The 17450-nt window shown below is 42.6% G+C and overlaps 1 protein-coding gene across 1 annotated transcript; it reads right to left on the bottom strand.

Moving 5' to 3' along the window:
- Positions 1 to 1430: 1430 nt before the first annotated feature.
- LOC142209019 (sulfotransferase 2B1-like) lies at positions 1431 to 16233 on the bottom strand. Its single transcript, XM_075277954.1, has 6 exons — positions 16098 to 16233; positions 12807 to 13015; positions 10057 to 10183; positions 3188 to 3282; positions 2461 to 2641; positions 1431 to 1611 (listed from the first exon to the last, which is right to left on the bottom strand). The coding sequence occupies exons 1-6, from the start codon at positions 16231 to 16233 to the stop codon at positions 1493 to 1495; spliced, it is 867 nt and encodes a 288-aa protein (XP_075134055.1). The 3' UTR covers positions 1431 to 1492.
- Positions 16234 to 17450: the final 1217 nt, after the last annotated feature.

Here is a 17450-nt window from a genome sequence, read left to right as displayed (position 1 = left end):
ACATTCATTGGCATTGAAAATCAGAAAAAGTAATTGGCTGGCTAATTCAGGTGACCTCCAATTAATACGAACAGTGGATTTAATATCTGGTTCATATGAGACTGTGAACTATGTGACTGTGAGACAGGGATAGATGTACAGGCAGGGTTAGCTAGGGATTACCTTTATTTAGGTGGGAATGTTACTCACACAACTCTTCGGGGCTCTATCTGGTCGGGATCCCTGGCAGCTTGCGATATGCGGGAGCTGACTTTTTCCCATAGGAATGCACTGACCAGCGTTGATTGGCCGAATTTCCATACAGAGTACAGCATTCGGCCAATCAACGCTGGTTCTGCCGGAGGCTCGTCTGTGAGGAGGCAGAGTCTAAGGTTGGACCAGAATGGAGACTGCTGTGGACTGATCTTAGACTCCGCCTCCTCCGGCAGAACCAGCGTTGATTGGCCGAATGCTGTACTCTGTATGGCATTCGGCCAATCAACACTGGTCACAGATGCAGCCGAGCTGAGCGCACGGCCAGCACTGCTACACCAGAGATGTGAACCCTGTTGCACACTCAGCTCTGCTACATCAGAGATGTGCATCTCTCGGCCTCTTCCTCAGGTATAGCATAAAAACAATTTCTGAAGGATGCATATTTATGTACAAAGAGGCACATGAGAATAGAATAGAAACTGTTGTTTATTTGTACATACAAGTAAACAATTATCAGTGCACAAGGTCCTTATCAGCTCAAGAGTGGTCTTTTATGGCTGCTTTGACCAGTGATGATTCCTGTAAGATGCCATAAAACCATGTGACAGATTCAACCCCTCCTGGAGTGTATTGGACAGGGTCATAAACTTCTACTCATAAATCCTTCTGTCTTTCTTTGATTTGAAATTTTAAGAAATTTTACCTGAGGAAGAGGCCGAGAGCTTCGAAAGCTTGTAATCTGTCATCATTATTAGTTAGCCATTAAAAAAGGTATCAAGTACTGAAGACTCAAGTTTCTTGAGTTTTTTACATTTCATATCCACTGGCTAACACGGTACAAAAACACACTTTTTCCTTATTTTTAGTTCTGGTTTATTTTTGTCTCTCAAATGGAATGAAGTAACATGAATGAGAGATGATACTATGTCAGTGTACACACAGGCCGATACTTCATTCACGTTGTTGTGGAATTTGTCGCCATTCATGAATAACAGAAAATAAAAACTCTATTTCTGTTCATGTATCCGCTGTTTTATTTGGAAGAATATTCAACATTTAATTCAAATAAAGACTAAAATATTTTCTAATCTAGAACAAACCCCAGGACAATAGCAGAGCGGCCATCTGCCCTTTGGGGCTTTTTGGATATAATACATGTAATTTCCCATTGCGGCTCCCAGCCATAGTATTGTATTGGATGGTCAGTGACTGGAGGAATCTCTGACAACCCTTGGTAAGACATGTTGTTCTATCCATCAACCACTTCCTGAATGTAATACAAAATGAGGCCAGAACTTTAGGAAGATTGTTCCCAGAAAAAGCTCATATTGAAGTCCTTCATCTTCTCTTGGTAGATTTTATCAAAGTACTCGCTCTGTGCGACAGTAAAATGATTCTTCCAGTCTCCAGATATTCCTGTAAGGAACAAAATATAGAGAAATACATTATTGTGGAGTCTATGTCTAGTTGTCTAGATGGGGAGGGGGAGACCATCAAATGTACAATAATAATAATAATAATAATAATAATAATAATAATAAACATCAGGAGACACAATTGTCATCTCAGGAGGTTCTTACACAATCGGCTTCTGCAACAGGTTTTATGATGGAGTTTTGAATCTAAGGGTCAGTTCACACGTGAGCCGCGTCTCTCTCTTGTCAAAACCCGCCTGCCGCGACCATCGCGGTCGCGGCTTTGCCCTCCGCTGTCGGCTCAAATGAATGAGCCGACATAGGAGGGAGCTGCCGGGGGCGGAAGCCGCGCCACTGAGCCCGCGCGGCTTCCGCCTGAAGAAAGGGCAGCCCTCCACTAGCGGAAAAAAAAAGCCCGGTGGTCTACATAGACCACCATTGTAAAGGGCCGGATTTTGAAGCGAAATCCGCTGTCAAAATCCGCCCCTTTGTTCACGTGTGAACTAGCCCTAAATCCAGAAGCAGAATTAAAAAAAAAAGTTAAGGAACTCAGACTACCATTAGGAAAGGATTTCCCTCTGTAATTCAAGTGGAGGACTGTGTAAAACCTGGGGTAAGGATTTTGATTGTATCCTGCGGCTCCCATTGGCCTCATCTGAGTATTATATATCTGCTGGGGTGTTGTAATCCCATCACAACACCCCAAATAAAGTGAGCTATATCTATAACGGTAACACACTAGGTACGGCACAAGGCTTCTCTTTCTGCTTTTTTTTCTCAATGTTTTTGTTTCGATTTTCGATTTTTGCAAAAAAACGTAATAAAAATTACATTAAATACAATGAATTACCTTTACGCATTAAGCAGCCTTTAGATTGGTCTATTATATCAGGTGGCATTTGACTCCAATTTGACATTGGGTTTTCCTTCATGGATCGGAAGGTTGAATGTTTAACCACCGAGTCAATCTGGGCGTCATCCAACTCCTGCCCCAAAAATTTACAGAGTCCTACCACAATGCCACGGTGATCCTGAAAAAAAATTATATGTATGTAGATGTATATATATAATGTATAACTCACATCACAGTACTAGCCAGTGAGAGAAGTAATGAGTCATTTTTCCTATCCCTCTCACTGAAGTATGGGAATGAGGAACAAGCCAGGTCGGCAAAGTGTTGGATAGCTCAGAGATCAGAAGAGCAAGGTCAGGAATCCATCCAGGGTCTGGTACACGTAACATATCAGAAACCCCATACAGCAGGACCTAAACTAAATGTTAGGAACCTTTGCTCAGGCAAGGTGTGTAAGTAAAAATAACTTTAAAATCTCATTCTAGGGGTACATGCACATGGAGTAACACTCCGCTAATTCAGACACGTAAACACATGTCATAGTGACCGCTGTAAAACAGAATCTCATTGATTTCAATTGGTGCCGGTCTTACGCGCGCTACAGATTGAAATCAGTGGGAGACTTTTAAATGGGCGGGACGGGCTGAGAAGGATTGCCAGTATACATGCTGACTATTAACTACAAGACACATCTCTATTTGTTGGCCCTGTACTGCAGTATTACCTGGAGAAGCTCCTCGTAGGTGATCAAGAAGAATCTTTTGTCATCTTTCATTTGCATCCAACCTTTTATATGGTCAAACCAAGACCCGTACAGAGCTGTAAGACAAAGGTCCGGATTACTAAAAAGGAAATAAAGTAACAAAGTAGTTTTTCCTGAATAATCTACATATATTATAGGATTTAACAAGAATACTCAGAGGGCGGGGCCTGATTGCCAAATATGCTGCCTGATATTACCCCTTTATCAGTGAATTACATTGTCCGGTCTCTTTCTTCATCACAGCTGCCTGTATTTACTAAATCACGCCCCGCACCCAATGCACTTGAGGTTGATTTGTATATCCATAAAAAGACAATCTGCTTCTATTAAAGGTCCATGCAAGACATTATTATGGGTTTGAGATACATTTTGGACCTGACACACTCCCTTTAGTAATAATGATATGGTCAGTCTGCTCACTCTGTCCTAGTCTACACAGCAAAGCTAAAACCGAGAAGTGACAAAACAAACAAACAGTAGATTGTGCTTCAGTAGTTCATGTGAAATCTAATAAATAATAATATGTCAAATAATATTTCATTTGGATTGTCACATAAAAAATTCTAAATAAATGCATATGATAATAAAAATAATAATCATTATCATCATCATTATTATTATTATTTATATTATTAGAGATGAGCGAGTAGAGAAATATTCGATATTTGTTTCGAGTAGAACCTCAATATTCGACTATTCAACCAAATATCGAATCCCATTATAGTCTACGGGGAAAATAATCCATTTCAGGGGAAACCACAATTCGACTCAGGAGAGTCACCAAGTCCACTATGACACACCAGGAAATGATGCCAACACCTCTGAAATGCAACTGGGACAGCAGGGGAAGCATGTCTGGGGGCATCTAACACACCAAAGTCCCAGTATTACCCCACTATCACAACCTATCAACTACACACTTTCCACACTCTATGAAAGTTGAAAATAACTTGGAAACCTTCTTTCCTCCACAATAGTACCGTGTTTCCCCGAAAATAAGACAGTGTCTTATATTAAATTTTGGTCCTAAAAATATGTCTTATTTTCAGGGGATGTTTTATTTTATTTTTGTGTGCTGCTGCCATTACTGCGCTATGCTGAGATGTGCTTGCTGCGCAAAGACTGTATGAAGAAAAACATTGCAGCCGGCTGAACGCTGTGTGCGGTGCTACGTGTGCACAGGAAAGCTGGCTGCTGCCGCTGCTGTGATGCCATATGTTGTATCCATTGTTCTGGCTGCTGTAGGATGAGCTGGGAGAGTGGACTCCCCGCCGCAAACGATGCTTAGTGTATACACAGTGGGCATCTCCCAGCTCATCTACGTATTGCAGCGGCGTCAGCAACCGGCATACCTGTGAACACGGAACATCGTGCACAGTGTTCAACTGGCTGCAATATTATTCTTCATATAATCTTTACACAGAAAGATTATCATCATTTGGGGATGTATTACTTTCAGGGGGTGCCTTATATTAGGCAATTTAACAAAACCTCTGCTATTATCTTACTTTCGGGGGATGACTTATTTTTGGGGAAACAGGGTATGGACAGAAACACAAATTTAAAGTTAAAGAAACATTAGCATGCACCCCTTAAATCACATTGCCCATGACAACCACAGATGGCAGAGACAATGGGAAATCCAACAGCCCCCACCCTTAACTGTCATAGTGTGTGTGTGTGTGTGTGTGTGTGTGTGTGTGTGTGTGTGTGTGTGTGTGTGTGTGTGATGTGGTGAGACCTCCAAAAATTACTTTTCTGGCCCTTCACGAGAGCCCTTCCAAATTAAGTTGGAGGGCCTTAAGCTGAGCTACCAGCAGAGATTGAGGCCCTTCAGGTGACTTCAGCCTTGCACCAGCAGATTTTTTTGCCCTTTAACTTAGTTCAGCCTTGCACCAGCAGAGATTTGTTGGCCCTTTGGGTGAGTTGAGCTTTTAAAAACAGTGTTTTTGGCCCTTGGAGTGGGTGGAGCCTTTAAACTACAGTGCTTTTGGCCCTTAGCATGAGTAGAGCCTTTAGAAAGCACTGTTTTTGGCCCTTGGAGTGAGTAGACACTCTAACCAGCAGAGTTGGGGGTATCAGGGTGGATTGACACTCTAACCAGCAAAAAAATTCTTAGCTCCTAAAAAGGTGGTTCCAGAACGATCACTCTCATTGTGTTGGATTGATGCAGTGGATTGAACTGAGGACCCAGACATTGACCTTGATTTTAATTGGGAAATTGATAACATTTTGGCATTAAGTCCTGGGGGTAACTTTTATTTAGAGGACCGCAAAGGTTGAAAATTGGCTGCAACTACTACTACCGGTAATGGTCCTCTAATATGGGACTCTACATTACCTATACAGGGTTCTGATCACGTGTTAATAGTCCAAACAACACGCTCCAGTACTTTAGCTGTAGATCAGAAACCACTTTCCCTTCCGACACCAGATTTAACCAAGCTTCACCATCATCATCCTGCTGAGATGGAGCCACTAAAGGAAACCTTGCCTTCCAAGGCATGTTCTGTAGCTGCGACTGAGCCAAATCTAAATACAGAGTCATTGTTTTTGGCCCTTGGGGTGAGTAGAGCCTTGCACCAGCAGTGTTTTTGGCCCTTGGGGTGAGTAGAGCCTTGTACTAGCAGTGTTTTTGGTCTTTGGGGTGAGTCGAACCTTGTACCAGCAGTGTTTCTGGCCCTTGGGGTGCGTAGAGCCTTGCACCAGCAGTGTTTTTGGCCCTTGGGGTGAGTAGAGCCTTGTACTAGCAGTGTTTTTGGTCTTTGGGGTGAGTCAAACCTTGCATCAGCAGTGTTTTTGGCCCTTGGGTGAGTAGAGCCTTGAACCAGCAGTGTTTTTGGCCCTTAGGGTGAGTAGAGCCTTGTACCAGCAGTGTTTTTGGCCCTTGGGGTGAGCAGAGCCTTTAACCAGCAGTGTTTTTGGCCCTTGGGGTGAGTTGAGCCTTGCACCAGTAATGTTTTTGGCAATTGGGGTGAATTGAGCCTTTATACAGCAGAGTTTTAATTTTTGGCCCTTGGGGTGAGCTCTAAAAAATTGGTTTTCAGGCCCTTGTGGTGAGCCCTAAAACATTTACTGGGGTTTTTGAATTATTTTTTAAGGGTGGTGGTGTTGGAGGAGGAGTAGGAGGAGGACAAGGAGGAGGATGAGGAACTGTGACCTGGCACAGACACATGGAACTGTGTCTCGTCAGTACAGTTGACGGGACATGCTGGTTGCGGGTCCACAATATCTGCTATCCACTCTAAGAAAGGTTCCTGGTGCTCGGGCCTTGTCAGTGGGGTACCCTGCACCCTGCTTGGCGTTGTGGCACTGCTGGATGCCCCTCTCCAGTAGCTAATTGGATCCGCAGTCAAGCTACTGTGACATGGATCCCCAGTTGGATTTCCATGTCCACGTCCACGTCCCTTTGTGCTAATAATGAGGCGCACTTCTGGCTGCCCCTCTCCAGTAGCTGGACTGTGGCCTGGATTCCCAGCTGGATTTCCACGTCCACGTCCCCGTTCCCACCCCCGTCCCTTGATGCTACCCTGACGTATCTTACACTGTTCCTGCAGTGTAGCTCTGAAAAGACCTGTTGATTAATGTTTTCCTGCCTAGCAGAAGCTACAACCTTTCTCACCTTCAACACAATGTCTCACCCTAACTAACTCCAAACCGCATCTGACATGAATATGGCTGCCACTCTTCTTATAAATCCAAGGTCACCTGATTTAGCCAACCAATGACTTTTTCCTATTTTTTTTTTCGATGCCTACGTTTTCCTGCTTCCTGTCCCACCTCTCCTGCACAGTTATTGTTGCAAAAAAAGCGCCAGGGAAGGTGGGAAGGGATACGAATTTTTACTGCGTTTACCGCGTGATATTCAATCGAATATATAATCGATCGAACGGTATTCGCTCATCTCTAGTAATAATAACAACAACAAATACTACTACTACTAATAATAATAATTAATAATAATAATAATAATAAACATCAGGAGACACAAGTATCATCTCAGGAGGTTCTTACACAATCGGCTTCTGCAACAGATTTTATGATGAAATATTGAATCTAAATCTAGAAGCAGAATTTTTTTTTTTTAAAAGCTAAGAAACTATGTCTTCCATTAGGAAAATATTTCCCTCTGTACTTCAAGTGGAGGACTGTGTGACGTAAGAGCTAGGGCAGGGATTTTGCAGAGCTAGCAGGGACCCAAGTTAGAGAGCGATCTATTCAAATTGGTTATGTCGTGAGCCAAATACACAAAGAGACTTCTACACCCCTGATATCAATGTTAATCAGGATACAACAGAGGACCCTGAGTAATAAACATATATCAGTAATCATCTATTAAAAGCAGTGGCGTACCTACCACCATAGCAGCAGAGGCAGCTGCCACAGGGCCCGGGACATCAGGGGCCCGGTGACAGCTGCTACCGCTGCTATCATTATTCTCGGAGGTCTTTTCAGACCCCCGAGTATAATGATTGGGGCCCCCTGTTGGTGGAATACTTTCCACCAACAGAGGGCCCCGAAGCTGCAGCAACGGCTGAGACACAGGAGCTGCAGTTCTGGCTCCTGTCAGCGCTTCAGGACGCTCCCCCTCTCCCCCCCCCCCTTTTCTCTGCCTGTCCTCTGCCCACCAATGAGAGGAGGAGGCGGGGCTTATCCCTGCCGAGCTCCTGCCGTCCTGCAAGAGAAGAAGAGGAAGAAGCTGCTCCAGGAAAATGAAACTGAAGATACACAGGTACGTACTAGGGTTACTTATTAATAGAGATGAGCGAACACTAAAATGTTCGAGGTTCGAAATTCGATTCGAACAGCCGCTCACTGTTCGAGTGTTCGAATGGGTTTCGAACCCCATTATAGTCTATGGGGAACATATACTCGTTAAGGGGGAAACCCAAATCCGTGTCTGGAGGGTCACCAAGTCCACTATGACACCCCAGGAAATGATACCAACACCCTGGAATGACACTGGGACAGCAGGGGAAGCATGTCTGGGGGCATAAAAGTCACTTTATTTCATGGAAATCCCTGTCAGTTTGCGATTTTCGCAAGCTAACTTTTCCCCATAGAAATGCATTGGCCAGTGCTGATTGGACAGAGTACGGAACTCGACCAATCAGCGCTGGCTCTGCTGGAGGAGGCGGAGTCTAAGATCGCTCCACACCAGTCTCCATTCAGGTCCGACCTTAGACTCCGCCTCCTCCGGCAGAGCCAGCGCTGATTGGCCGAAGGCTGGCCAATGCATTCCTATGCGAATGCAGAGACTTAGCAGTGCTGAGCCAGTTCTGCTCAACTACACATCTGATGCACACTCGGCACTGCTACATCAGATGTAGCAATCTGATGTAGCAGAGCCGAGGGTGCACTAGAACCCCTGTGCAAACTCAGTTCACGCTAATAGAATGCATTGGCCAGCGCTGATTGGCCAATGCATTCTATTAGCCCGATGAAGTAGAGCTGAATGTGTGTGCTAAGCACACACATTCAGCTCTACTTCATCGGGCTAATAGAATGCATTGGCCAGCGCTGATTGGCCAGAATACAGAACTCGACCAACCAGCGCTGGCTCTGCTGGAGGAGGCGGAGTCTAAGATCGCTCCACACCAGTCTCCATTCAGGTCCGACCTTAGACTCCGCCTCCTCCAGCAGAGCCAGCGCTGATTGGCCGAATTCCGTACTCTGGCCAATCAGTGCTGGCCAATGCATTCTATTGGCGTGATGAAGCAGTGCTGAATGTGTGTGTTTAGCTCAACTACACCGGTGGAGTAGTTGAGCTAAGCACACAGATTCAGCTCTGCTTCAATCAGCGCTGGCCAATGCATTCTATTAGCTTGATGAAGCAGAGTGTGCACAAGGCTTCAAGCGCACCCTCGGCTCTGATGTAGCAGAGCTGAGGCTGCACAAGGGTTCAAGCGCACCCTCGGCTCTGATGTAGCAGAGCCGAGGGTGCACTTGAACCCTTGTGCACCCTCGGCTCTGCTACATCAGAGCCGAGGGTGCGCTTGAACCCTTGTGCACACTCTGCTTCATCACGCCAATAGAATGCATTGGCCAGCACTGATTGGCCAGAGTACGGAATTCGGCCAATCAGCGCTGGCCAATGCATCCCTATGGGAAAAAGTTTATCTCACAAAAATCACAATTACACACCCGATAGAGCCCCAAAAAGTTATTTTTAATAACATTCCCCCCTAAATAAAGGTTATCCCTAGCTATCCCTGCCTGTACAGCTATCCCTGTCTCATAGTCACAAAGTTCACATTCTCATATGACCCGGATTTGAAATCCACTATTCGTCTAAAATGGAGGTCACCTGATTTCGGCAGCCAATGACTTTTTCCAATTTTTTTCAATGCCCCCGGTGTCGTAGTTCCTGTCCCACCTCCCCTGCGCTGTTATTGGTGCAAAAAAGGCGCCAGGGAAGGTGGGAGGGGAATCGAATTTTGGCACACTTTACCACGCGGTGTTCGATTCGATTCGAACATGGCGAACACCCTGATATCCGATCGAACATGTGTTCGATAGAACACTGTTCGCTCATCTCTACTTATTAATATCAGGCATTTGGGGTGATTACTTTTGTTTTAGTAACTCCATGTGCCTCATATTAATAGCAGTTAACCCTATCATGTCCCTCACATTAACCCCTGTGTGCCTCACCATAAGAGTATATATATGTGATATATGTGTGATATAATATTTAAAATAATATTTCATTTGGATTGTTGCATAAAAAATTCAAAAAAAAAAAATATAATAATAATAATAATAATAATAATAATAATAATAATAATAATTTTAAAAAAATCTATTGATCCATTAATTAAATATCTCACTTTTCCCCTGTATAAAGTCCTCCATAAAACTCTGGAAATTTTCAGGAGGAGTGAAGAAACTGAGAATCTTGGTAAAATGGAACATAGATACAATGACATCTCTTGGGTTTCGCATTGTGTAGATAATCTGAATAAAGATAAGATAAGATTGTGTTATTGGTACCGTGATAGAAAATGTAACATTTACTTTAGTTGTAATTTTCAGAAGTGTATTTCCCTATATTCTTATATATGAAAGAACAAATTTGGTTACAGTAGTGGATTTTTACTTCACTTTATCACATTCCGGGCTACATTGGGAACCTGTGTGTATTCACGTGTTGTCATACTGACAATATACTGGGGGTTTATTATTATTATTTTTTTATGTATATCAATAAAGCATCAAATTATAACAGAAGCCATTTCCTCTTCCACAGGTTGTAATTGATTATTTAACCCCTGTGATTACAAATATTTCCTCATAAGGTAACAATTCTGGACAATACTTTCTTAGGCTATAGCGCTGCAGGAAAAACCCCAGCGGGAACGCATGCAAGTTCACAGAGTTTTCCTCTGCGGACTTCTGTTATCATTATATCTATGCGTAAGCCGCCAGAGTTTCCATAGATATAATTGACATGCTGTAATTTCCAAAACTGCGCAAAAACACAAAGTGGGCTTGGGATTCGCATGAATCCCATCCTATTGGTAGTTACTGTATAACACCACAATTTTTCCTGTGTTATTGTGGCGTTTCCGGCCTGTGGGGCCCTGGCCTCAAGCACTGTGCTCTTCTTCTCTTAAGGTAAGTTCTAATGGGGATTTTTGGACTGGATTTTGACACGGAGATAACTCAGAATCCAGTCCAAAAAATAGCTAGCTGCGACTGGATGCCGATACAGTGAAGTCCTAGTAAATATATGCCCAGCATACATTTCTAGCAATTTGAAACTACAATGAGCATGTCCATCAATGTGTTGGAGTTGCTGGCTGAAGGAGGACAGAAGAAGCAGGTAATGAATAGTGAACTTTATCTAATTACTCACAGACCTGCATTACTGTGCTGTGTTTCAGTGACTGACACACATTTCACAGCGCAGTGTCGCTAAGTAATTAAAAACTTCACCTTTATTCTCAGAAATACAACAATCCTGCAGGCTACTTATGGTGCCACCAAAACTAGAAGTAGTGTCACTGTTGACATACACAATCTTATTGTTAGTACTTGCAGTACTTGTTAGTAATTTAGTACAGAATCAAAATCATAGAGAATAGTCAAAGGTAAAGCTAGAGGTCAATAATAAGAGTACAGGTAACAAATCAGCAAGAGTAACAGCCAGCACACACAAGACAATAGCATGCAGCAATATGAATGTGAGCAAACAATACATAGGAAGAACCCACCCCAGACCTGACAGGAAGATAGGCTGTCAATCACATAGGCAAGGCTAACATTAACTATTAGGGTAAGTTCACAATGAGTTTTTTGGTCAGGATTTTGAGGCCGTATTCGCTACCCATATTTTGGTTCGGAACATGAGGAGGCCTCTGCCTTAGGTTCCAGTCCAAAATACCCCGTGTGAACTTATCCTAAGCAAGGAATCAAAACTGAACACACCTCCTGCACCGCACCATGTGAGCGGATGGCACAGAAGTTTGAATGGGTGCAGGGATAACACATTCGTAAGAAACAAAGATTTTTCAGATTACAGGTGGAATAAGTGTTTTTTACTATCAGAACGGCAGTTTGTATATATTTAACAAAATAAACCAAAAACTCTTGCACCAAAAACACCCTTAAAGAGGACCTTTCATGGTCCGGGGCACAGGCAGTTCTATATACTGCTGGAAAGCCGACAGTGCGCTGAATTCAGCACAGTATTGGCTTTCCCGATCTGTGCCCCAGGTAAAGAGCTTTCAGACCCGGTACCGTAGCTCTTTACAGTCAGAAGGGCGTTCCTGGCAGTCAGTCAAGAACATCCTTCTCCACAGTGGCGCCTATCGCGCTGTACAGTGTGAGCGGGGAGGAATGCCCCGTCCCCTCCTGATAATACTCGTCTATGGACGAGCACTGTGAGCGGAGAGATGGGGCATTCCTCCCCTCTTACACTGTACAGCGCGATAGGCGCCACTGTGGAGAAGGATGTTCTTGACTGACTGCCAGGAACGCCCTTCTGACTGTAAAGAGCTACGGTACCGGGTCTGAAAGCTCTTTACAGTCAGAGCTTTACAGCTCAGATCGGGAAAGCCAATAGTGTGCTGAATTCAGCGCACTGTCGGCTTTCCAGAAGTATATAAAACTGCCTGTGCCCCAAACCATGAAAGCTCCTCTTTAAAAAAGATTTTTCACTAACAGAACTAACTTTTTTAGCAAAAACAACAGCCTGGACAGTCACAAGTCAAATTGCTCTTTTACAAAACAGACTTTTAGTTTATTGGCAATGAAAAGGTTAAATGTCCCTTGTATGTATTGCTGTAGCAATCTGATTTACATAGCGCAGATATTCTCCTTCACTACTATCTATCATTTCTATCACTAATATGCCTGCAATGGATTAAATCTGACTAAACTTTGTTCTTCTTCTCCTACTCCTAAGATTCTGAATTTGTAAGGTTGTCCACACTACCGGTTCAAAGTAAAACAAAGGGAATAATATTGAGTTTAGTTGTGTATCGCACTTCCGCTCCTTGTAAACATCAGTGGAATATTTCTTAGCACAAACGTCAGGGATCTGTTCTCACTAAGCAGAGGGTTGTGTTTTACTTACTTTTGCTTTAGATTTGAAATAAGATTTAGCAAAAATGTGGTGCGGTAGGTGGGAAGTGATTATTCTTGGAGGGTCCATTTTATAAATGTATTCATGAAATCTGACTGCTTCGTACCATGGTGATCTCAGCTGGCTTGCCAAAACAGCACTTTTTGTTACATCTCCCTTGTGTTTAATTAAGTTCACAATTTCAATCATCCAGTTAGTACCTAGAAGGAGTAAGAGATGACATAAAGACATCTTATACATGCAGGAATTTGGCTGATACATATATATATATATATATATATATATATATATATATATATATATATATTCCTTGAAATTTTGCAGAGTTGTTCACATAAATACATCCTCTGTCATAGAAGCAGATAAAGAGTTTCATGGACCCTGTGGACTGTAGGGATTATTGCAATTTGGAATAATAACACTGTATGCTACATATAAGGGCACATACTTAATACACACTTATTCATTACTAACATACATACATTTATATGTAGAACTAGCCTTTGCCCGCGGCTTCGTCTGCGGGTTGTTGGAGTGGCTGATCCACCTATATTCAGCAAATTGCTGCCGTCAATGGTTTGCCTGCTCCGGCGTTTTGGCAGCTGTCCTGCTGCTGAACTCATTCCTCGCGCTGTGCCCGGGATTGTTCGGGCATCTCAGCAGCTCGCTGGGACGTCATATAATGTGTGTTGTTGGTGTTGATGATCCACATGCTCCTGCATTTCGACAACTCTCAATCTGGCCTGCCGCTGAACTAATTCCTTGTGCTGTGCCCGTGATTGTTGCGGTATCTCAGCAGCTCGCTGGGACGCCATATAATGAACGTGTTGTTGGCGTTGATGATCCGCCTGCTCTGGCGTTTCAGCAGCTCCCAAGTTGCCCTGGCACTGAATTTGCTCTTTGCTCCGTGCCTAGAATTGTTCTGGCATCTCAGCAGCTTGCTAGGACACCATATAATGAGCGTGTTGTTGGCATCAATGATCTCCCTTAGCTCCACTTGAGGAGAAATCTGTGACTTCTGGCTTCCTTCATAGCATTGGTTGTTTTCGACAAATTAGATTCTCTTTTTCCTGACATGTGTAAATTTGACAAACTGCCAATTTTTATCAAAGGTGATTGCCGATGTCAATGTGTCAGCAGTGCCTGGAGCAGATCAGATAATATGCAAATTCGTGTACACTGAGGGTTAGCTGAGTGTTTACACAGAGAGATAGCCCTGGGACCTGAGATAAGGCTGCTGCAGGAGCAGCGTAATATAATATGTGAACATAAATTCATAACAGTTGTTAAGCCATGTCATTTACCGGGATAAAAAGTAGCCTATATTTTAATCGAGGTTACAATCTATCTATGTGCCAAATTTCATTCAAATCCGTTCAGTTATTTTTACGTGATTGAAGAACAAACACACAAACACACAAACATCCAAACTTTTATTAGTAGGATGCACTCTCTCCATTTACCAGAAGAATATAGTATGGGGATTGTGTTTAGGATGCTAGGTTCCAGGTAAGAGTTTCAAATAGTCATTCTAACATTGGTTTGAGTACTAAGATATAGCACAGCTTAGTAAATTATCTCTTAGGAACCTATCTATAAAACATAGTGTAGAATACTCTTAGGACTCCTGGGAACCTATCTATAAAACATAGTGTAGAATACTCTTAGGACTCCTGGGAACCTATCTATAATACATAGTACAGAATACTCTTAGGACTCCTAGGAACCTATCTATAATACATAGTGTAGAATACTCTTAGGACTCCTGGGAACCTATCTATAAAACATAGTGTAGAATACTCTTAGGGCTCCTAGGAACCTATCTATAAAACATAGTGTAGAATACTCTTAGGACTCCTAGGAACCTATCTATAATACATAGTGTAGAATACTCTTAGGACTCCTGGGAACCTATCTATAAAACATAGTGTAGAATACTCTTAGGGCTCCTAGGAACCTATCTATAAAACATAGTGTAGAATACTCTTAGGACTCCTAGGAACCTATCTATAAAACATAGTGTAGAATACTCTTAGGGCTCCTAGGAACCTATCTATAAAACATAGTGTAGAATACTCTTAGGACTCCTGGGAACCTATCTATAATACATAGTACAGAATACTCTTAGGACTCCTAGGAACCTATCTATAATACATAGTGTAGAATACTCTTAGGACTCCTGGGAACCTATCTATAAAACATAGTGTAGAATACTCTTAGGGCTCCTAGGAACCTATCTATAATACATAGTGTAGAATACTCTTAGGGCTCCTAGGAACCTATCTATAAAACATAGTGTAGAATACTCTTAGGGCTCCTAGGAACCTATCTATAAAACATAGTGTAGAATACTCTTAGGGCTCCTAGGAACCTATCTATAATACATAGTGTAGAATACTCTTAGGGCTCCTAGGAACCTATCTATAATACATAGTGTAGAATACTCTTAGGACTCCTGGGAACCTATCTATAAAACACAGTGTAGAATACTCTTAGGACTCCTAGGAACCTATCTATAAAACATAGTGTAGAATACTCTTAGGGCTCCTAGGAACCTATCTATAATACAAAGTGTAGAACACTCTTAGGGCTTCTAAGTACCTATTTATCCTATTTATAGCTCACACACAAGACAAATATAGCCAAAGTTATGTCAAAGTGAAATTGAAAGTGAAATTGATGCAGAATCTGCATCAAAATCTGTCTTAAAAAAACGCCCCCCCCCCCATTGAATTCAATAGATTCCATTTTTAGCAAGTGACTTGTTCCCGCTCACGGATGAAAGAAGTAACGTGCCCTTTCTTGACGTGGATTCCACAGCTGATTTAGCAGTGGACAGGGGCAACGTGACACACATGCATTTGGGTCTAATCTGGAGCGGAATGCCGCGACTGGATGCCAATGCACTGTATGCACTGCACTGGCATCCAGCTGTTTTTTTTGACCAGATTCTGGGGTGGCCTCCGCCTCAAAATCCGATCCAAAAATCCCCATCTGACCCCAGCTTTTGAGAGTTGCTTAGGAGAATGTTACAGCCTAATTTTTATTAAAAAAGGAAGATAAGTAGGTTAATATTACAAAAATGGTCACCGAACACCCCCAACACAATACATTGACATCTATGTTGTTACAGTCACATGTATCTAACATTGCAGCAGGTTTAGTCTTTTGATTTGACCAAATTATTGAAAATCAGTAAATTTTACATTGTAATGTAACACGGTGATCTTAGGACACAAGACCAAAGCTTCCATGAGCCATAAACTAATATATTCTACTTACCTGATTTGGGATAGGTCACAATGTAAATGTCGTCATCAAATACTTCAAATTCATTTTCTGCATGGTTGAGAGACTCTTCCGTATACATACCTTTGGCAAACCTGACTCCTTTGTAATAAAAATGGTCGAATGACATTTTATCTGAAAAAAAGACCAAATTCCAGTTCAACATCATCAAGGAATGTCCTGAATAGATCTTTTTAGTTTTTCTATTCTTTTACCACCTTCCATTGTATTCATGCCCACAGACATGACAGGTAGACAGGTATGTTGTCCTTTGATGTATGTCATACTTGCCATACTTGATTTATTTATATTTTAAGATTTTTTCTCCAACACCCTCACACCAAGACATTTGGTCTATGAGCTATAGACCACATGACAGTCATGTTTCCCAGACCGAACACTGAGCCAGAACTCAAGCCCAGGATCATAATCAGTCATGATGTCACTGAGGAAGCCGAGAGAGAGCACCAGACACTGCATGGAGGTCCGAAAGTGGTGAGGGACGGTGAAGGTGAGATCTAATATCCTGCAGGAACTGATGGAGACATTGCCAAGACCAGAAGTTATGTAGTTGTTGGTACCCACTTTACTATTGTTACTTGCAGTGGTGGATAGCATGGCAGTAGCATGGGTGTTTCCGCTTTATTTACAATACCCTGCGCCTATGTTTTTCCATATTTTTCACTGCTTATATTTTGTTTACTATGAATGTATTGCATACACAATTTGTGCTGGAAATATGGCCTACAAACTAACAATTTACGGCAAGAAAAAATTATGTTATGAATAGTCTACAAATTTTACTGAAAAAATGTGGCCCAGCCACCTACATAACTGGCACTTCACTGCAAGAAGAAGTTAATGTAGAGGACTGCATGCAAAAATTTTTGGAAAAAATAAAGCTTAGCCACCTACTAGGGTTGAGCCGATCTTGACTTTTCAGGATCGATTTTTAAATCCGGATTCCGATCATTTTTCATTCGAACCCGATCTCGATCCCAATTCCAATCCCAATGCAAGTCAATGGGATTTTTTTATTAATCGGAGATCAGATTTTAAAAGCAATCCTATACCTTATACAGCATGGAATCTAACAATTAGAAAAGCGTTAGAATCCAGGCTGTGTAGTGAATCACTAAAGTAGCCAGAGGATTTTTTTTAATCCTCTGGCTACTTAGTCCCCCCTGGTGTCCACTTACCTGCAGAGATGGCTGCTCCGGTGCCTTCCTTCTTCTTTGCCTCGCTGCCTCTGCACGCTGCTCTTCTCCCTTCACTGCCCCCTCCCTGCCAGGTTAGGAGAGTGTGGGCGGGTACTGGGAGGGGATACATCACGTCTCCCCGCCCTGT

Source organism: Leptodactylus fuscus, chromosome 6 (genome assembly GCF_031893055.1).
Source record: "Leptodactylus fuscus isolate aLepFus1 chromosome 6, aLepFus1.hap2, whole genome shotgun sequence".
NCBI lineage: Eukaryota > Metazoa > Chordata > Amphibia > Anura > Leptodactylidae > Leptodactylus > Leptodactylus fuscus.
The sequence above is the reverse complement of the archived record's forward strand: the minus strand, read 5'-3'. Positions and strand labels throughout refer to the sequence as shown.

Excerpts from the sequence above, each read along its gene's own strand:
- LOC142209019 (XM_075277954.1), bottom strand. The coding sequence starts at position 16,233 with ATGTCATTCGACCATTTTTATTACAAAGGAGTCAGGTTTGCCAAAGGT. Across the intron at positions 10,184-12,806 it reads ATTTCAAATCTAAAGCAAAA|ATTATCTACACAATGCGAAA; the intron begins GTAAGTAAAACA and ends ATCTTTATTCAG. Across the intron at positions 3,283-10,056 it reads GGACTTTATACAGGGGAAAA|CTCTGTACGGGTCTTGGTTT; the intron begins GTGAGATATTTA and ends TTTGTCTTACAG.